Source organism: Sus scrofa, chromosome 7, assembly GCF_000003025.6.
Source record: "Sus scrofa isolate TJ Tabasco breed Duroc chromosome 7, Sscrofa11.1, whole genome shotgun sequence".
Classification (NCBI taxonomy): domain Eukaryota; kingdom Metazoa; phylum Chordata; class Mammalia; order Artiodactyla; family Suidae; genus Sus; species Sus scrofa.
In genome coordinates this window covers 50874807-50892625 of record NC_010449.5, presented here as the reverse complement: position 1 = coordinate 50892625, position 17819 = coordinate 50874807, and the positions used below count along the sequence as shown (strand labels likewise).

General features: G+C 39.7%; 1 protein-coding gene across 1 annotated transcript in view; it reads left to right on the top strand.

Annotated features, from left to right (window-relative positions):
- Nucleotides 1–17819, top strand: part of EFL1 (elongation factor like GTPase 1) — a 137300-nt gene that overhangs the window by 84399 nt on the left and 35082 nt on the right. The window contains exon 16 of the mRNA XM_021098870.1: nt 16526–16657. Within this exon, the coding sequence (XP_020954529.1) occupies nt 16526–16657 (132 nt within the window). The remainder of the gene's footprint in view (nt 1–16525; nt 16658–17819) is intronic.

The following is a 17819-nucleotide window of genomic DNA, read 5'->3' as shown; positions in this document are numbered from 1 at the left end:
CCCACAATAAAAGAGATCAAGACCCAAAGAATAGTTTTCTAAACCATTAGAGTATCTTCCAATGGATATTTAAAAGGACCAACCTCCGAATGCACTGCAGAGTATCAGAAACTAGAGAGCAGTTGGAAGGATGCAGCTAGGAGGAGGCTGGCTGCACTTATTTGAATAAAGAAGTGATTTGCTCAAGGACTGACATGTTCAGAAGAATCTGTGTCAGGACATTGCAGTGAAAGATACTTTTCATTAGTCCTTGGATAACGTGGAAGGAAAAGATACAGGAGATAGACCATGTATGCTTACTCTTTTGCTGCCAGTTCTTTTATAAAGGCTCTAAATGTTTTATCTTTACTAGGTGCAGCTAATGGCATCTCTAAAAGACTCAGAAGCACTTTAAATACCCATGTCATTTGTGCCAAATCACACTTTTAAGTAACTTTTATTGATGCATAATAGTCATGTAGAAAAGTATGCAAATCTGAAACCACAGCTTGATAGATTTTTATAAACTGAACATATGTCAGTGTTACTAAAATCCAGATTGGGGAACAGAAAACTACCAGCATGCCAGAAGCCAAGTGCCTTTCCAGTTACTGCCACCTGCACCCTCTGTCCCTAAGGGTAGTGACTCTCCTGGCTTCTGACATCATAGATTAATCTTACCTGCTTTTAAGCTTTGTGCAAGACAAGTCATAGAGAATGTACCCTTGTGCCGGGCTTCTTTCATTCATCGTTCTGGTTGTAAGATTCATCCATATCACTGCACATGGTTGTCATTTGTTCATTCTCCTTGTGTGGCCACTGCAGTTTATCTGCTCTTGTATTGCGAGGCATTCAGTTTATTTCCAATATTTGGCCATTATGACTATTACTGCTTTGAATATCCTTGTACATGCCTTTTGCTGAGTATCTGTACACACTTCGGTTGGAGGTGCTGTATTTTAGAGTAGGTTTTTGTCAAGCTTAGTTAGTGTACCAATTTATGCTTCCACCAGGAATACCTGAAAGTTTCGCTTGCTCTGTATCTTTGCCAACACTTCTTTTCGTTCTCATTTGAGCCATTCCGGTGTGTATGGAGTAGTAGTCAGTATTCCTGATGACTAGTGAAGTTAAACTTTGTTTTTTTAAAAAATAAATTTTATTGAAGTATATAGTTATTTACAATGTGATGTTAATTTCTGCTATACAACAGAATGACCCAGATATATATATTCTTTTTCATATTCTTTTCCATTTTGGTTTATCACAGATTATTACATATTAACTATTGACTTTTACTCATTTATGAATTGTTGTTATGCCTTTGTCTTTTTTTTTAGATTCTCTGCCTTTTTTGTATTGCTTTGTAGGCATTCTTTATATATTCTGCATAGAAGTCCCTTTCTGTGTATACTTATTGCAGACATTTTCTCCTACTCTGAGTTACCTTTCTGTTCTCTAATTGTGTCTTGATGAACAGCAGTTCATTTTAATATAGTCTAATATTCATCAGTTTTTTTATGATTAGTGCTTTTTGTGTCCCATTTAAGAAATCTGCTTAGTCCAAAGTCATGAAGAAGCCATGTGTTATTCCTCCATAAGCTTTATACACACACACACACACACACACACACACACACACACACACACACACACACATACATATACACACACACATATATATACATATATAGAACTTATTATAAGATTTTTACCTGTAATCTATCTGAAATGGTTTTTGTACATGTTGTGGAGTAGAAGTCAGATTGATTGGTTCTGCCAGTGTGGATGTGCCATTGACTTTATCTATTTATTTTTTCTTTTTAGGGCCACAGCTGCAGCATATGGAAGTTCCCAGGCTAGGAGTTGAACCAGAGCTACAGCTGCCGGCCTACGCCATACCCACAGACACATCAGATGAGCCACATCTGCAGCATACACCCATACAACGCCAGATCCTTAACCCACTGAGCAATGCCAGGGATTGAACCTGCATCCTCATGGATACTAGTCGGATTCTTAACCTGCTGAGCCACAGTGGGAACTCCATGCCCTTGACTTTATTTATTTATTTATTTATTTTTCTTTGCTTTTTTCAGGGCTTCACCTGCAGCCTATGGAAGTTCCCAGGCTAGGGGTCGAATCAGAGCTGCAACTGTCAGCCTATGCCATAGCCACAGCAACATGGGATCCAAGCCATGTCTGTGACCTATGCCACAGCACACAGCAATGCCAGATCCTTAACCCACTATCGAGGCCAGGGATGGGATCAGACTGCACCCTTATGGATACTAGTTGAGTTTGTAACCTGCTAAGCCACAGCAGGAACCCCTGCCATTGACTTTAAATTATTATTAAATCCTCACTGTATTACAGTGTCGCCTTTGCCATCTATCAGTTTATATAGTTTACATCCATTTGATTCTGTTAATGGCAGCTCTTTAAAAGCGCTTAAAAGTTCTTATAGCTTGTGTCTAATGACTTCATGGCAAAAGTTAAAATATTTTCTAATTTGAAAATGACCGTTTTTAATCTCCACACTAACACTATTATAATTTTCATTTATAGTTTTATTTCTCTTTATTTTATTTATAATTCCTGTCTACATAGAATTTTATTTTTTGTTTTGTCTGTGCGTAGGTGATCTTTAAAATTCAGTTTATTAGTGGCTGTATGGTGTTTTATTGACAGGTATGGCATATTTAGTTAGGTAGTCCTGTACTGACAGGCATTTAAAGTGTTCTTAGATGGTGATGAAAACTGCTACCTTGTAGAAATTTATTATCTGTCATTTTTCGGTAGGGTATTAGATGAGAATGAACGTATCCACCTGGGGCCCCGCTTTAACTATTTTCACTTCTTTTTTTTAACTGAGTCTAATCCAACTGTCTAATATAGATTCCATCGTGTTTTATAAAGGGTTGTTTCACAATACCAGTACTAATCAATTGTGTTTTTGTAATGTTATAAAATTAAACCCATTACTACTATAATGTAAAACCTTGCTAATGTTTAAAGTAATATTAACATTAAAAATTTTAGCCTATAGTGCTTATTCTTAGTTCATGGATCTGTGAAGTAATCAGCCCACAATAACAGAACTGCTTTGAAAGCTGCTTCTCACAAGGAGGTAATGCATGCACTGGAAAAAAATATTGGCTTGAATTATAAGAGCCTATATTTGCTTAAAATTTCACTAACATTCTAGTAGTGTTTCTTTTTCCCCTTAGGAATTATATTTCTTCGGTAGGTTCTAATATCAAGTAAGTTGTGTCTATGACATGCCATAGTAGCTGTGCCATATAAAGTTGCAGACATATGGCAATAGTCACAAAAATCTCAAGCTCCAAGGTTCAGGCATTGGAATAGACTATCAGCAATAGTGGGACTGAGTTTTAAAAATGCTGTAGGAGCACTTAGAATGTTAAAATGAGAGAAAGTTTTGGGAACTTGGTCTTCTTCATCCATCTCCTCCGTGATGCTCAGCACAGACCTGTAAACCTAAGTGCCAGTAGATAATTGTTGAGGTGGACTGAAAAGCACAGGAATTACATGAAATACTCCTTCACTAACTGTTTTGAGCCCTCCTCTCAAGTAAATTACAACTTATTAGATATAAGGTTTAATAGGACCCTCTAAAGTCCATCATTCCTGAATTGACTTTGAGGAAAATACTTACCATTGGAAAAGTGATCATGAGAAATGGTAAAGAACACGAGGGTGGCATCAGGTGACACAGGCTCACATCTAATGCCAGGGTGGCCTGTGAGTGGACCTGGAGATTAGAGTTTCTCTGTAGAATTAACAGGGCCTTCAGTTGAAGGCTATCAGACTCCTCACTTTCAGGACCCTGATTAACCTCAAGAAACATTCCAGCTCCCTATCAGATAGGAATCCAGGACTCCCTCTGCGGACACCAGGCACCGGGGAAATCCAAGTTCGTCAGTCTAGACGTACGAGCACAGTTCCAATTTCTAGGACCTAAATTGATTGATGCAAATGTAACACATTATAGCATAATCCCAGGGTTTATTGCTGTGTGATAATTCAAATAGTGCAAGCATTCAAAGCACAGAACAAAAAGGCAGTTTTTTTTTTTTAACCTCAGGGTTACAAATTTTTTTTTTAAATAAAATAAAGTACGTGTAAATGTTACAACTTGACTATACTAGATGGATGGCAAAATCAAGTCACATACTTGTTGGCACCATGAGTGTGACAGATACAGCTGCGGTTTGATGCAGATGCATGGTGCTGATGATGCAGGTGCCATGAGTGACTGTTGGTAAAATGGTGCATAGCTCATTTTCAGAACAAACTTCCTGAACATTCACTGTGTATTAAACTGGGCAAAATATACTTCATTATTAAAAGTGGCATTGAATTTAAGCTCAGTTCATTCTAAATAGGTTTGTCCACAAAGTTACTCAAAAGCTGAGCAGCTGGGGAAAATTCTCTGGATGGGACACTTCCACACATTCCAAGGCCCTGGTCCTTGGCCCTGCCCACTAATGCCAAACATGTCCCCACCGTTTACCAGATCACCTTGATTTGTACCCCTGGAGTTGTACCATTGTTTGTGATATGTTACTGATACACTGTTGTGCATGCCACCCACACTGATTTGGAATATATAAGTAGAAATCAAATTTGTGAGTTCCGTAGTCTGGGCATGTTTGGCCACATACTTGTAACAACTTTTGTTCCCATCTCTGGTTTATAAGACCTACCTTTTCTTTTTCTTTTTTTTCATGTAAAAAGAAATTGGATATTTATTGAGTTTAAGAAAAGAATGCTTTTTAATCAGGAACACACTTGTTTTGGGTTTTTTTTTTTGTCATTTCCATTTTATTTTATTTTACCTTTTATTTTTTTTTCTACTGTACAGCATGGCGACCCAGTCACTCATACAAGTATACATTCTTTTTTCTCACTTTATCATGCTCCATCATAAGTGACTAGATAGAGTTCCCAGTGCTACACAGCAGGATCTCATTGATAATCCATTCCAAAGGCAATAGTCTGCATCTATTAACACCAAGTTCCCCATCCACCCCACTCCCTCCCCCACCCCTTGGCAACCAAAAGTCTATTCTCCAAGTCCATGATTTTCTTTTCTGCGGAAAGGTTCATCTGTGCTGTATATTAGATTCCAGATATAAGAGATGTCATATGGTATTTGTCTTTCTCTTTCTGGCTTACTTCACTCAGGATGAGAGTCTCTAGTTCCATCCATGTTGCTGCAAATGACATTATTTTGTTCTTTTTATGGCTGAGTAATATTCCATTGTGTATATATACAACATCTTCCTAATCCAATCATCTGCCGATGGACATTTGGGTTGTTTCTATGTCTTGGAATAGTGCTGCAATGAACATGTGGGTGCATGTGTCTTTTTTAAGGAAAGTTTTGTCCAGATATATGCCCAAGAGTGGGGTTGCTGGGTCATATGGTAGTTCTATGTATAGATTTCTAAGGTTTATTTTTGCTTTTATTTCTGTTGTTCTGGGAGACTGACCTGAGAAAACCTTTGTAAGGTTGATGTCAGAGAATGTTTTACCTGTGTTCTCTTCTAGGAGTTTGATGGTGTCTTGTCTTATATTTAAGTCTTTCAGCCATTTTGAGTTTATTTTTGTGTATGGGTTGAAGCTGTGTTTTAGTTTTATTGCAGCTGTCCAATTTTGCTAGCACCACTTAATGAAAAGACTGTCTTTTCTCCATTTTTATATTCTTGCCTCCTTTGTCAAAGATTAGTTGACTATAGATGTCTGGGTTTATTTCTGGGTTCTCTATTCTGTTCCATTGGTCTGTCTGTCTGTTTTGGTACCAGTACCACACTGTCTTAATGACTGTGGCTTTGTAATAGAGCCTGAAGTCTGGGAGAATTATGCCTCCTGGTTGGTTTTTGTTACTCAGAATTGCTTTGGCTATTTTTTTTTTAATATAATGATTTTTAATTTTTTTTCATTGTAGCTGGTTTACAGTGTTCTGTCAATTTTCTACTGTACAGCATGGTGACCCAGTTACACATACACATATACATTCTTTTTTCTCACATTACCATGCTCCGTCATAAATGACTAGACATAGTTCCCGGTGCTACAATAGCAGGATCTCATTGCTCATCCATTCCAAAGGCAATAGTCTGTCTGCATCTGTAAGACCTACCTTTTCTATACCTATTTGCCAACACAGGGTTTCTTCAGACTTACACCAGTTGTACTAGTGTGAAATAGTATCTTGTTTTAATTTACATTTACCTTATTATTGAGATTAAGATTTTTTTGTTTTTTGAATGTTTAGAGCTTCCTTTCCTTTTAGTGTCTTTTCTTGGAATTATTTATATTCTTTGCCTATCTTTTTCATTGATTGCCTGTCTTTTTCATTGATTCATACTAGTTCTTTATATATTGTGTTGCTAATACTTAGTCCCATGTAAACATGGAAAACATCTATTTTACAACTTACTTTGAGGTATTTTTGTTTTATAGATTTTATTTTACTTTTTTAAATTTTATTATAGTCAGTACAATGTTCTGTCACTTTCTGCTGTACCACAAAGTGACCCAACTATCTATCTATCTATCTATCTATCTATCTATCTATCTATCTACATTCTTTCTCTCACATTATCCTCCATCATATTCCATCACAAGTGGCTAGGTCTAGTTCTCTGTGCTATGCAGCGGATAGATTTTATAACATAGTAGGACTTATCATTCTTTAGTCTTATAACATTATCTTATGAGGTATGCTTTCTGTGAAATTTATTTTTCTAGGTGGTGTATTGTAGAGATGCTGTTATATTATTTTTTCCATTTCATTAGCTAATTGTTTCCATACCATTTACTGAATAGCCCCTCCTTTCTGCCACTGTTGCCCCTTTGTCATTTCCACTTTGCACATAGATGTTTCTGGGCTCTTCATTTATTTCTTTATTTATCAGACAAACCCCCATTAGCACCCTATGTGTACAGGTGTTTTTCTTAGATTGTGTTAATTTCTCAAGAAAGAAATTTTAGTAGTTCCTGTCGTGGCTCAGTGGTTAACAAACCTGACTAGCATCCATGAGGATGTGGATTCAATCCCTGGCCTCCCTCAGCAGGTTAAGGATCCGGCGTTGCCTTGAGCTGTGGCACAGGCCGGCGGCTGCGGCTCCAATTCGACCCCTGGCCTAGAAACTTCCATATGCTGCAGGTGCGGCCCTAGAAAGCGAAAGAATTTTAAAATTTTTTAAAAAAGAAATTTTGAACTGACACTGCTATTTTTTCTTTGATCTACATTTAACAAAAATAGATCACAGTTTGAAATCAGCCCTCTCTAGTTTCACTATTCATTCACTTTTTCCTTAGTTTTCTTCCTTTGATCATTTCAACTACGATCTTTTGTGTACTTGTGATGAAGTTGTCATTTCATCCAGGAGTGACTCTGCTTCCTGTTTTTAATTAGAAATATTTTGAATTTGGAGTTCCCATCATGGCGCAGTGGTTAACGAATCCGAATCCAACTAGGAATCATGAGGTTGCAGGTTCAATCCCTGGCCTCGATCAGTGGGTTAAGGATCCAGCGTTGCCATGAGCTGTGGTGTAGGTCGAAGACGTGGCTCATATCCCGCGTTGCTGTGGCTCTGGTGTAGGCCAGTGGCTACAGCTCTGATTAGACCCCTAGCCTGGGAACCTCCATATGCCGTGGGAAACGGCCCTAGAAAAGACAAAAAGAAAAAAAGAAAAAAGAAAAAAGAAAAGAAAAGAAATATTTTGAATTTAAAGGTGGAGGAAATCTGGTGAAAGTTTCCTGGTTATGTTAAAGCCATATCTCTTTTTGTTTTAATCTTAAATTGCTAGCATTATTTTAAACTATAAAAGCATTTTATTCCTTTGTGCTAAACATTGTACATTTCCTCCATTTCATTGGAATCATTTGAATTGGAATTACTTCTTTGAAGGAACATCACTTAAAATTATGTGTTACTATGCAAAGTACAAATTTAGGTTAGTGGGACAGGATTCAAAGCTTATAAATGGATCTGATTATGAATCTGCACCTATAGAGAAGTTATTATAACCTTCTTTAACTAGTAACTGGTTAACAGTGTATATAAAAAACTAGATATATACTTTATACCATACACCAAAAGCCCTTAATTGATTCATGAAACTACTAAGAAGACAACTACTGTTATTATTAGGACCTTATAAACCACCACTGCCACCACCTCCATTTATTGAATGCTTATCCTGTGCCAGGGACTCTAACTCTCTATATGATTATCTTATTTAAGGTGCACAGTAACCCTGTGAAAGTATCATGTGTTAGGTATATATGGAAACTAAAACTCTGGAGAGATTAGGCACCTGGCATAGAGTTAAAGTTTTAATTAAATTCAGGTCCCTCTGATTCCACATCAAACATAGCAAGAATGTCTATTGACTAAGGAAAAAAAATGAATGGCAGTTGTAGGATCTCAGAGGAGGGGAAATGAATGAGATGGCAGTGTCCGTTCAGTCCTGCTATCTTCTCCATGCTGCAGCTATAGGTAATGACCTTGGGCTCTCACTGGAGCCTCTAATGGTGCCATTTCCCCACCTCAACACTCTGTTCCCACAGCATCCATAGAGTTGTCTCAACTACTCCTGGATGTCAGCTTCTCTCGGAAGTCTATAACCTCTCAGTTTCTCTATCCACGTAAACAAATCTTCTCCTTTGCCCATTAGGACACTTCTCACATTATATTGTAATTGCCTATTTATCTGCCTTTGTCCCCCTCCAGATTTTCAGCTCTGAGGACAAGAACTGTGTTCAGGTTCACTTGTTCATTTGAAGAAACTTTATGCCCTTAAAACAAATTCTTGAAAAGCTAACAAAAAATTGAATAATCAGTTATTTGAAAGCACAACTTTTTAAGCTCTGATGTTTAGACACCAAAGAGAAAAGCCTCAAAAAAGTAGTAGAGAAAAAAAAAATAGAAGCAAAATAAAAAGGGAAAGTGTAAGCTGGAGAAAAAGTATAATAAGCATTAAAATGTTTATTACATAAAGAACTAATACAAATGGTAAGGAAAACAGTTAGCCTGTAAGAAGAAGAGAGAAATGCTCTAAGTAATCATCTGCTTAGATTTCCAAGTCAGAAATCTGGGTTTTGTCCTTGTTTCCTCCTTGTCCCTTCCTTCTAGCCTCTAAGTAACCACCAAGACTTAATGGCTTACCTCACCTCTCTCTCTAATTCATCGACACCTCAGCATATCCACAGCCTTCAGAGTAAAGGCTACACTTGGCATGCTGTTCACATCACTTGATAATCTCTTTCCTTTAGCCTCCTGTTTCCCCAGCCCCTCTATGTACTCTGTGTCCCAGGTATTCCGAGCTCCTTTGGGTTCCCACAACACCCTAACACTTTGTGTATGTTGTGTCCCTGGTCTGGCATTCCCTTCTCCACCTTTACACGATTCATTCTTCTCAGTCCTTCACAGCTGCTTCTGTTCTAATAGAAAATACTGTTTTCAAACATCTTCATTAATTATGTACTTCGATCTTTCTCCTAGGCTTGCCTCAGTACATCCTTTCTCATGGTATAACACACCAAGAGACCACCAGGAGACGGTTTTGGGGGAGGGGGGATTGTTTGTTTTTACTGACTGCCCTTTTATTCACTTTGAGATACAGTATTAGACGATTACTTTTCTTCACTTTGAAATAATAATATCTGCTCTGCCTCCAGGCCAAGATGAAATTTCTTGCCCTATTTTAATCGTAGACCGTTCCAACTTTGTAATTCCCTTGGTGACAGCCAGCTCCACCGAGTCAGCCTACTTCCCAGTAATGTGGTCTGGCATAAATGGAAGTGGTCTTGGGCCATAAATTGAGACTCCATAGTGACACCTGGTTCAGGACCCCGAGGGCCAAGTTTACACTTGTTCTCGCATGTAGACAAAGATAGCAAGCCTAGACATCTCTTTAAAAAAAGAAAGAAGAAAGTTTTGATTCTTAAGGTGTTACTTTTTCCATTTACTGTAGTCTCACTTCTGAGAAAAGGGCCCCAGATCTTGATGTAACTTGCTCAAGAACTATTATTAGCTTGTTATGAGCTCCATCTGTCTATACGAGAGGAAGAAGAAGAAAAAAATCTGATGGTGATGTCATTGTAGCAAGATTTTCCCCTAGGGGCTCTGTAACACCAAAAAGCTAAAGGGCAGTTGATTTAAGGAACTTTTTTTATAGCATAATGGACAGACTTGACCAGTCCTCTGAAAACCTTAGCAATACGGGTCTGCTTTGGAGATGCCAGACAAGCAGGCTTGGAAAAGGCCCATTTAATATTTTTTCTACCTGCCTGCCTCCATACCTCCATGGCAAGACTTGTAAAGTGCATGGATCTCCTGATACCCTTTGTAGTTGACTCAGAATCTGGCAGAATCTGGGTTTCCATGAAAGGTACAGAATAAGGGCATAAAATTCCAGGCAGAAGATATGGGCTTCTTTAGGGTTCCAAGACAGAAGGACCTAGAGCTGAAGGTAGTCTTCTGAAACCAAGAGTTTTCTAGGTTCTCCACCAACCACCCTGGAAACTCCCCACCAACCACCCTGGAAACCTATAGTGGAAAAAAAAAAAAAGTTTTTTTTTAATACTCTTCTGAATCCTCATGTCTTATAAAGTAATGTTTATTGCTCTTATAGGCCTGAGGCTCCGTAGACATCCATGATATATAACTTGCATTTACTGTGAAGATTTAAAGGAATCCATTATCTCAGGCTTATTAAACAGTTTAAGAGGAGCAGGTTGATGGTTCTGGGTGTAGTTATGTTAAAGTCGGCTTGAAATAAAACTTCGGGGATTAGGAGACCATGTTCTAGCTAGAGCATTAACATGTTTTCCCAAAAAGTTTTTTTTTTTTTTCAATTCCAATAATATTTTTATACCAGCAATGAAAGAGCACTTTACGAATGCAGACTTTCCTGAAGATAGTAATGCTCTTCTTTGTCCAGACAGCCTACAGGCTTGTCCCAGGAAGCAGTGTTAGAATTCAGTAAGGATTCCACCATCTTCCTGCTGCCAGTGTGACCTCATCCTAGATTGATTTCACCTGCTCAGCAGGGGCTTATTAAAGAAAAAAAGTTGTTGACAGAAGGCCAGTCCATCTCTCGGGCCCTACATAGTGTTTTCTGTCTCATAAAAGCTGTACTCCTTCATGTTGCTTGTTTCTGGAATTTTTAATGTCTAGATTTTTTATGCAATCTTAAAGACTGCTTTCCATTTACAGTTATTGCAAAATATTGGCTGTATTCCCATGTTGTACAGTACACCCTCGAATCTATCTTAAACCCAGTCATTTTGTACCTTCCACTCCCCACCCTTTCATTGCCTCTCCTCACTGGTAACCACTAGTCTGTTCTCTATATCTGAGTCTGCTTCTTTTTTGTTATTCACTCATTTGTTTTATTTTTTAGATTCCGCATATGATATTGTACAGTATTTGTCTGGGTTTTTTTTTTGTTTGTTTGTTTTTTTAGGGCTGCAACTACGGCGTATGGAAGTTCCCAGGGTAGGGGTCGAATCAGAGCTGCAGCTGCTGGCCTATGTCAGAGCCATAGCAACGTAGGATCCGAGCCGCGTCTGCAACCTACACCACAGCTCACCGCAATAACGCCGGATCCTTAACCCACTGAGTGAAGCCAGGGATCAAACCTGCATCCTCATGGATGCTAGTCAGGTTCGCTAACCTCTGAGCCGTGACGGGAACTCCTGTTTTTGTCCGAATTATTTCACCTGGTATAATGTCTTCCAAGTCCATACAGTTTGCTGCAAATGGCAAAATTTTGTACTTTTTTATGGCTGAGCAGTATTCATATTCATATATGTATATACACACATTTACATACACATCTTCTTTATCCATCCATCTATTGATGAACACTTAAGTTAATTCCATGTCTTGGCAGTTATAAATAATGCTGCTATGCACTATTCACAATAGCCAAGGCATGGAAACAACCTAAAGGTCCATCAATAGATGAATGGATTAAGAAGATGTGGTATATGTAGGCAATACTACTCAGCCATAAAAAAAGAACAAAATAATGCCATTTGCAACAACATGGGTGGAACTGGAGACTCTTGTGCGAAGTGAAATAAGTCAGAAAGAGAAAGACAAATACCATATGATATAACATATCTAGAATCTAATATATGGCACAAATGAACCTTTCTACAGAAAAGAAACTCATGGACTTGGAGAACAGACTTGTGGTTGCCAAGGGGGTCAGGAGGGAATGGGATGGACTGGGAATCTGGGGTTAATAGATGCAAACTATTGCATTTAGTATGACTAAGAAGTGAGATCTTGCTGTATAGCACTGGGAACTATATCTAGTCACTTATGACGGGGCATGATGGAGAATAATGTGAGAAAAAGAATGTATATATGTATGTGTGACTGGGTCACTTTGCTGTACAGTAGAAAATTGACAGAATACTGTAAACTGGCTATGATGGAAAAAATGAAAATCATTTTAGAAAATAATGCTGCTATGAATTGGGGTGTATGTATCTTTTCAAATTAGTGTTTTTATGTGTTTATGGTTATATACCTAAGAGGGGAATTGCTGGGTCATATCATTTGCATATGCTTATGATATATGACTGATAAGGGCTTAATTATCCAATATATATAAACTGCTCATACAACTCAACATCAAAAAAACCAAACAACCCAATTAAAAAATGAGCAAAGAAGTTCCTGCTGTGGCACAGTGGGCTGGTGATCGGCTTCTCTGTGTGGAGACGCTGGTTCAGTCCTGGGCCTGGCACAGTGTGTTAAGGATTGCTGCAGCTATGGTGTAAGTCACAGCTCCTGCTTCAGGTTCGATCCATGGCTCAGGGACTTCCATATGCCGCAGATGTGGCCCAAAAGGGAGAAAAAATAAATGAGCAGAAGGACTGAGTGGACATCTTTCCAAAAAGGAACTACAGATGGCCTAGGTGTTCAATATCGCTAATCATCAGGGAAATGCAAACTAAACCACTGTTAGCTATCACCTCTCACCTGTCAGAGTAGCTACCATCAAAAGGACACAGATAAATGTTGGTGAGGATATAGAGAAAAGTGAACCCTCATTCACTGTTGGTGGGAATGTGAATTGGTGCAGCCACTGCTGGAAAAACAGTATGAACGTTCCTTAAAAAACTAAAAATGGAAAACTTCTTAAAAGGAAACATTAGCAAGAGCTTGGAAATAATTTTGGCCTGACAAGTGTTTGCAAAATGCTGAATTTTTTTTTTATTAAGAAGGATTTGAATGGTATGGGAAACTTCTGGTAATGGCCTGAGTACCCAGTGGAAGAGCTCAGTGTTTACTCACGTGTCACCCCTGTCTGTGAGTCAGAGTTCGCTCACTCAAAATACCTGATATTCTTTGTTCTATAGAGAAGAATTGAGACCAGAGAGGACTTGGATCCTTCATCTTCAGTCAGACAAAAGTTGCTGGTGTTTGTATAAAAACAAGCTAGAACTCTTGGTGTTTAATAAATTCCTTTTGCTCCATATTCTTCAGTCTATTTTTTCTCTCATTTAATCACATGCCTTTATTTATACACACACACACACACACACACACACACACACGGGGAAAATAATCTCACCCTTTTTAATTCTTGAAACAAATTCATGCGATGCTAATTTTGGATTTTTTTTTTTAACCTATCACTTCCATCCCAGAAATTCTAAAATGATTCCCAGAAGGGAACATGTTCTTCAACCCCAACCTCAGTTGAGAAATGCTTTAGCAGGTGTACTTTATGTGAAGAAATTATTCCTCCTTAACTGTTACAGTTGTGATTTAAACAACTGAAGTGAAAATCACTATTTAAATAGGATAAAATGACACAAATGCATAGCAACTTAAGTTGTGTGTTCCAGTAGACGTGGGAATGAAAAATGAAACAGTACATCAAATGAAGGTAGTGACTGGATTAGAAGGGTGTGGTTTTTGTTTTGTTTTTAGAATTTACTTCATGGCATTGTTTTTAAAACAAAGTTTGTTTTAAAGTGTATTTAGCCGTAAATACCAAGTTGCACACTTATTATTATTTGATAGTACATCAAAAAATCCTCAAGATAATTTTTAAATGATTTTATTGTGATGCAGCCAAATAACGGTTCCTTTCCTAGGTTTTATTTACTTATTTATTTGGCTTTTTAGGTCTGCACTTGTGGCATATGGAAGTTCCCAGGCTAGGGATTGAACCCGAAACCTCATGGTTCCAGTCGAATTCGTTAACCACTGAGCCATGACAAACTCCTGATTTTTTAATATAATTTAAAAATCTAGGGAGTTCCTGTTGACGCAGCAGAAACGAATTTGACTAGGAACCATGTTCGATCCCTGGCCTTATTCAGTGGGTCAAATATCCAGTGTTGCCATGAGCTGTGGTATAGGTCGCAGATGAGGCTCGGATCCTGCGTTGCTGTGGCTGTGGTGGAGGGCTACAGCTGTAGCTCTGATCTGACCCCTAGCCTGGGAACCTCCACATGCTGCAAGTTCGGCCCTAAAAAAAAATAAATAAATAAAATCAGTTAAAATAGTGGCATAGTACAGGTAATGAGTTTTTTACTATTTTTTGAAGCATAGTTTTTCCATAAAACCTTAATCTTGACTAGGAGTGCTGTAGTATTGACTTTTTTCTTTTCTTTTTTGGGGGTGATTACAATCCTGTTCACAAACCTGGGCATATCTAAGTAGCAGGAATAGATTTGGAGATTTGAACAGCAAATGGTAAACCAGAAGTTTCAAGGGAGGGTGTTCAAAATATACTGGCCATCTGCAGCCTGCATGACGGGTGATAGAGAGGAGAGACCAGCATTTTATCTTTTCATTGAAACCATGTGCTGGGTGTGCAGGAAGGAAATGCATGCTAGTCAGAGGTCAGACGCAGGATAGATGAGGTTTGAAAGGGAATATTTGCTGTGGGGTTTTCCTAAACCCTAGGCCTTGTGGGAGACGTTATTTCTAGCTGACTTGGCAGAGACCTGGAGAGACCCAGACCTATGACATCATGGTACTTGGGGACGTTCACAAGAAGCTGTGGCCAGGTGTGGCTCTCTCTGTGTGCTGGGCCAAGAAGGACAACAGTCAGAAATTGAGACCTTAACCAAATAAATAAACAGGAGGCACAGGGAAACTTTAGCGCCTTGAAACTTTAGTCTAAAGAGGATTCCCTGTCCAGGAAAGGTCTAGAAATCAGCTAATGATGTTTAGTGTGAGGCAGAAAAGGATTAAAAGGATGTGACAGATGCCTTTGAGAACCACAGGGTAGTTGGTAAAAACTAGAAGTACATTTTTTTCCTGTGGACCTTTGGGAAAACTGAACTACATGGTGTGCAGAGATCAGGGGAGAAAGGTTTTCCGCACAATGTAAGGACGGTGTTTTTGCAATTGGAGCCATCCTTTCACGTGGCGGGGTGGTGATTTCTGGATGCACTCAGGTGGGGAGTGTGTGGGGGGGGTGGCTTCCAATTCTGTGGTCAGACTAAAGAAACCTCTAAACCTCCGTCCAAGTCTGCATGTCAGAAACCTCTGCTTCAGTTCCCCTCCCGGAGCCTGCGTGCTCCACCCTGTGTCCTGTACTGTTACACCCACTTGTCAGGTGGAGGCAGCAAAGTTGTTTCCTTTTCATAACTGTCTCTAGGTTCAAGATGCAAAAAGCGAATGCTGATTAAATATCCCTGCCCCTTTCTCCTGTCACCTTCATCTAAAACACATCATGCCCTCCCCCATTTTTTTTTTTTTCTTTTTAGGGCCACACCCACAGCATATGATGTTTCCAGGCTAGGGGGTCAAATCTGAGCTGCAGCTGCCAGCCACAGCCACAGCCACACAGGATCTGAGCCATGTCTGTGACCTATACCACAGCTCATGGCAACGCTGGATCCTTAACCCACTGAGTGAGGCCAGGGATCAAACCCGCATCCTCATGGATGCCAGTCGGCTTCATTAACCGCTGAGCCACGACAGGAACTCCAAATTAATATATATATATATATATATATATATATATATATATATATATATATATTTTGTTTGTCTTTTTGCTATTTCTTGGGCCGCTCTCGCGCGGCATATGGAGATTCCCAGGCTAGGGGTCGAATCGGAGCTGTAGCCCCCAGCTTACGCCAGAGCCACAGCAACACGGGATCCGAGCCGCGTCTGCAACCTACACCACAGCTCAGGGTAACGCCGGATCGTCAACCCACTGAGCAAGGGCAGGGATCGAACTCGCAACCTCATGGTTCCTAGTCAGATTCATTAACCACTGCGCCACGACGGGAACTCCCTAATATATTTTTAGAACTAAGAGTTACAATTAGAAGTAGTTGGTATTTTCAGACATGTGTATCTAGACATGATCCTTTCTGTGCTCAAAGTAGGTATGTTTTAGCCCAATGTGTTAAGCAGTTTTCCTCTGTGGCATATATACTGGACTGGTATTATTTTTCTAATGTAAATTCCGAATTTGTCATCGTTTATTGACTTCATGGGTCTTTTCCTCCCTACAGGTATAGGAGGCCTTCAAGACTTTGTGCTAAAATCAGCAACACTGTGTACCTTGCCATCCTGCCCGCCATTCATACCCCTCAACTTTGAAGCCACCCCTATTGTGAGGGTTGCCGTTGAACCAAAACACCCAAGTAAGATGACCTTGTTTTTAAAAGCATGGGATGGTCCTTATATTTTTTTAAATGTGTACGTTTAATGCTCGGTTCCTCATGATTCGTTTCAGCAGTATGCTGTGAATTTTCATGGAAGTGTGTACTAGGCGTAGCATGCCCAGCCAGGAGGCCATACAGACCATCGTCATGTCAAGGGGAGTCTAACATCTGTCTTAGGAACCTGGGGCTATTTAGACACTTTTGCCTTCCAGGGAGACTGTATTCTTCTTTATGGCAGAAACAATCACCTCTGCATCCCCCAGCATAGGGTGGCATCTCAGAAATCTCATGTTTTATGTGACTGGTTCTCAGAATCTTATCTTAAGCTTCTTGGTTCAAAATTCATATGTACCTCTTCCCTCTAGGTTTGCTAGATTACCTGGACACTTGAGTATTTCCTGTCTGTTTAGAAAGTACTTTGTGCCCCTTTCTGCCTGGCTGTGTGACACCCACATATGCCGGTCCCTGTAATAACTAATATTTAGTCTTTGGATTATACCGTTTGCCTGGCCAATCCTCAGTGACTCTTGTATATTACATCCCGTGGCTGTCACTCGCCCCCTATTCCGTGACTTTGCTGTCCCATTGCTTAGTGGTAGGCAGGGGAGAATCTCCGGTCTGCTTTAAGGGAACCAGAGAACAAGTGTGTAAAAGGACAATTTTCTGTTGGGGTATGTGGTGGCCTCACTGCCCCTGCATCTATATATCCCTCCTCTCCCAGACCTGGGCCTTCTGGAAGCTTGTCTCCACCTCAGTTTGTAAGACATAACCTAACCACTGAGGAGCCCTGGGGCCCTGGGGCAGATACATCTCTGATCTTTGGGCTCGGTCTTGGTAAATAGCTGTCTGCCCCAGGCCTCAGAGACAGGCATGCTTTCTGGGCAGTCATTGCAGACTGATGGAGCCCTGGTTGCTGCATGGATTTGCCCCATTCTGTGCAATGCCTGCTTCCTTTTTGTGGGCTTGTCCAGATCTTGGCCCATCATGGTTTGTCCTTCTTTTGGCGGGGGGTGGTGGGGGTGGCCTTTTTAGGGCCGCACCTGCAGCATATGCAGGGGTTGAATCGGAGTTATAGCTGCCAGCCTAATGCCACAGCCACAGGAATGCCAGATCTGAGCCGCATCTGCCACCAGCACCACAG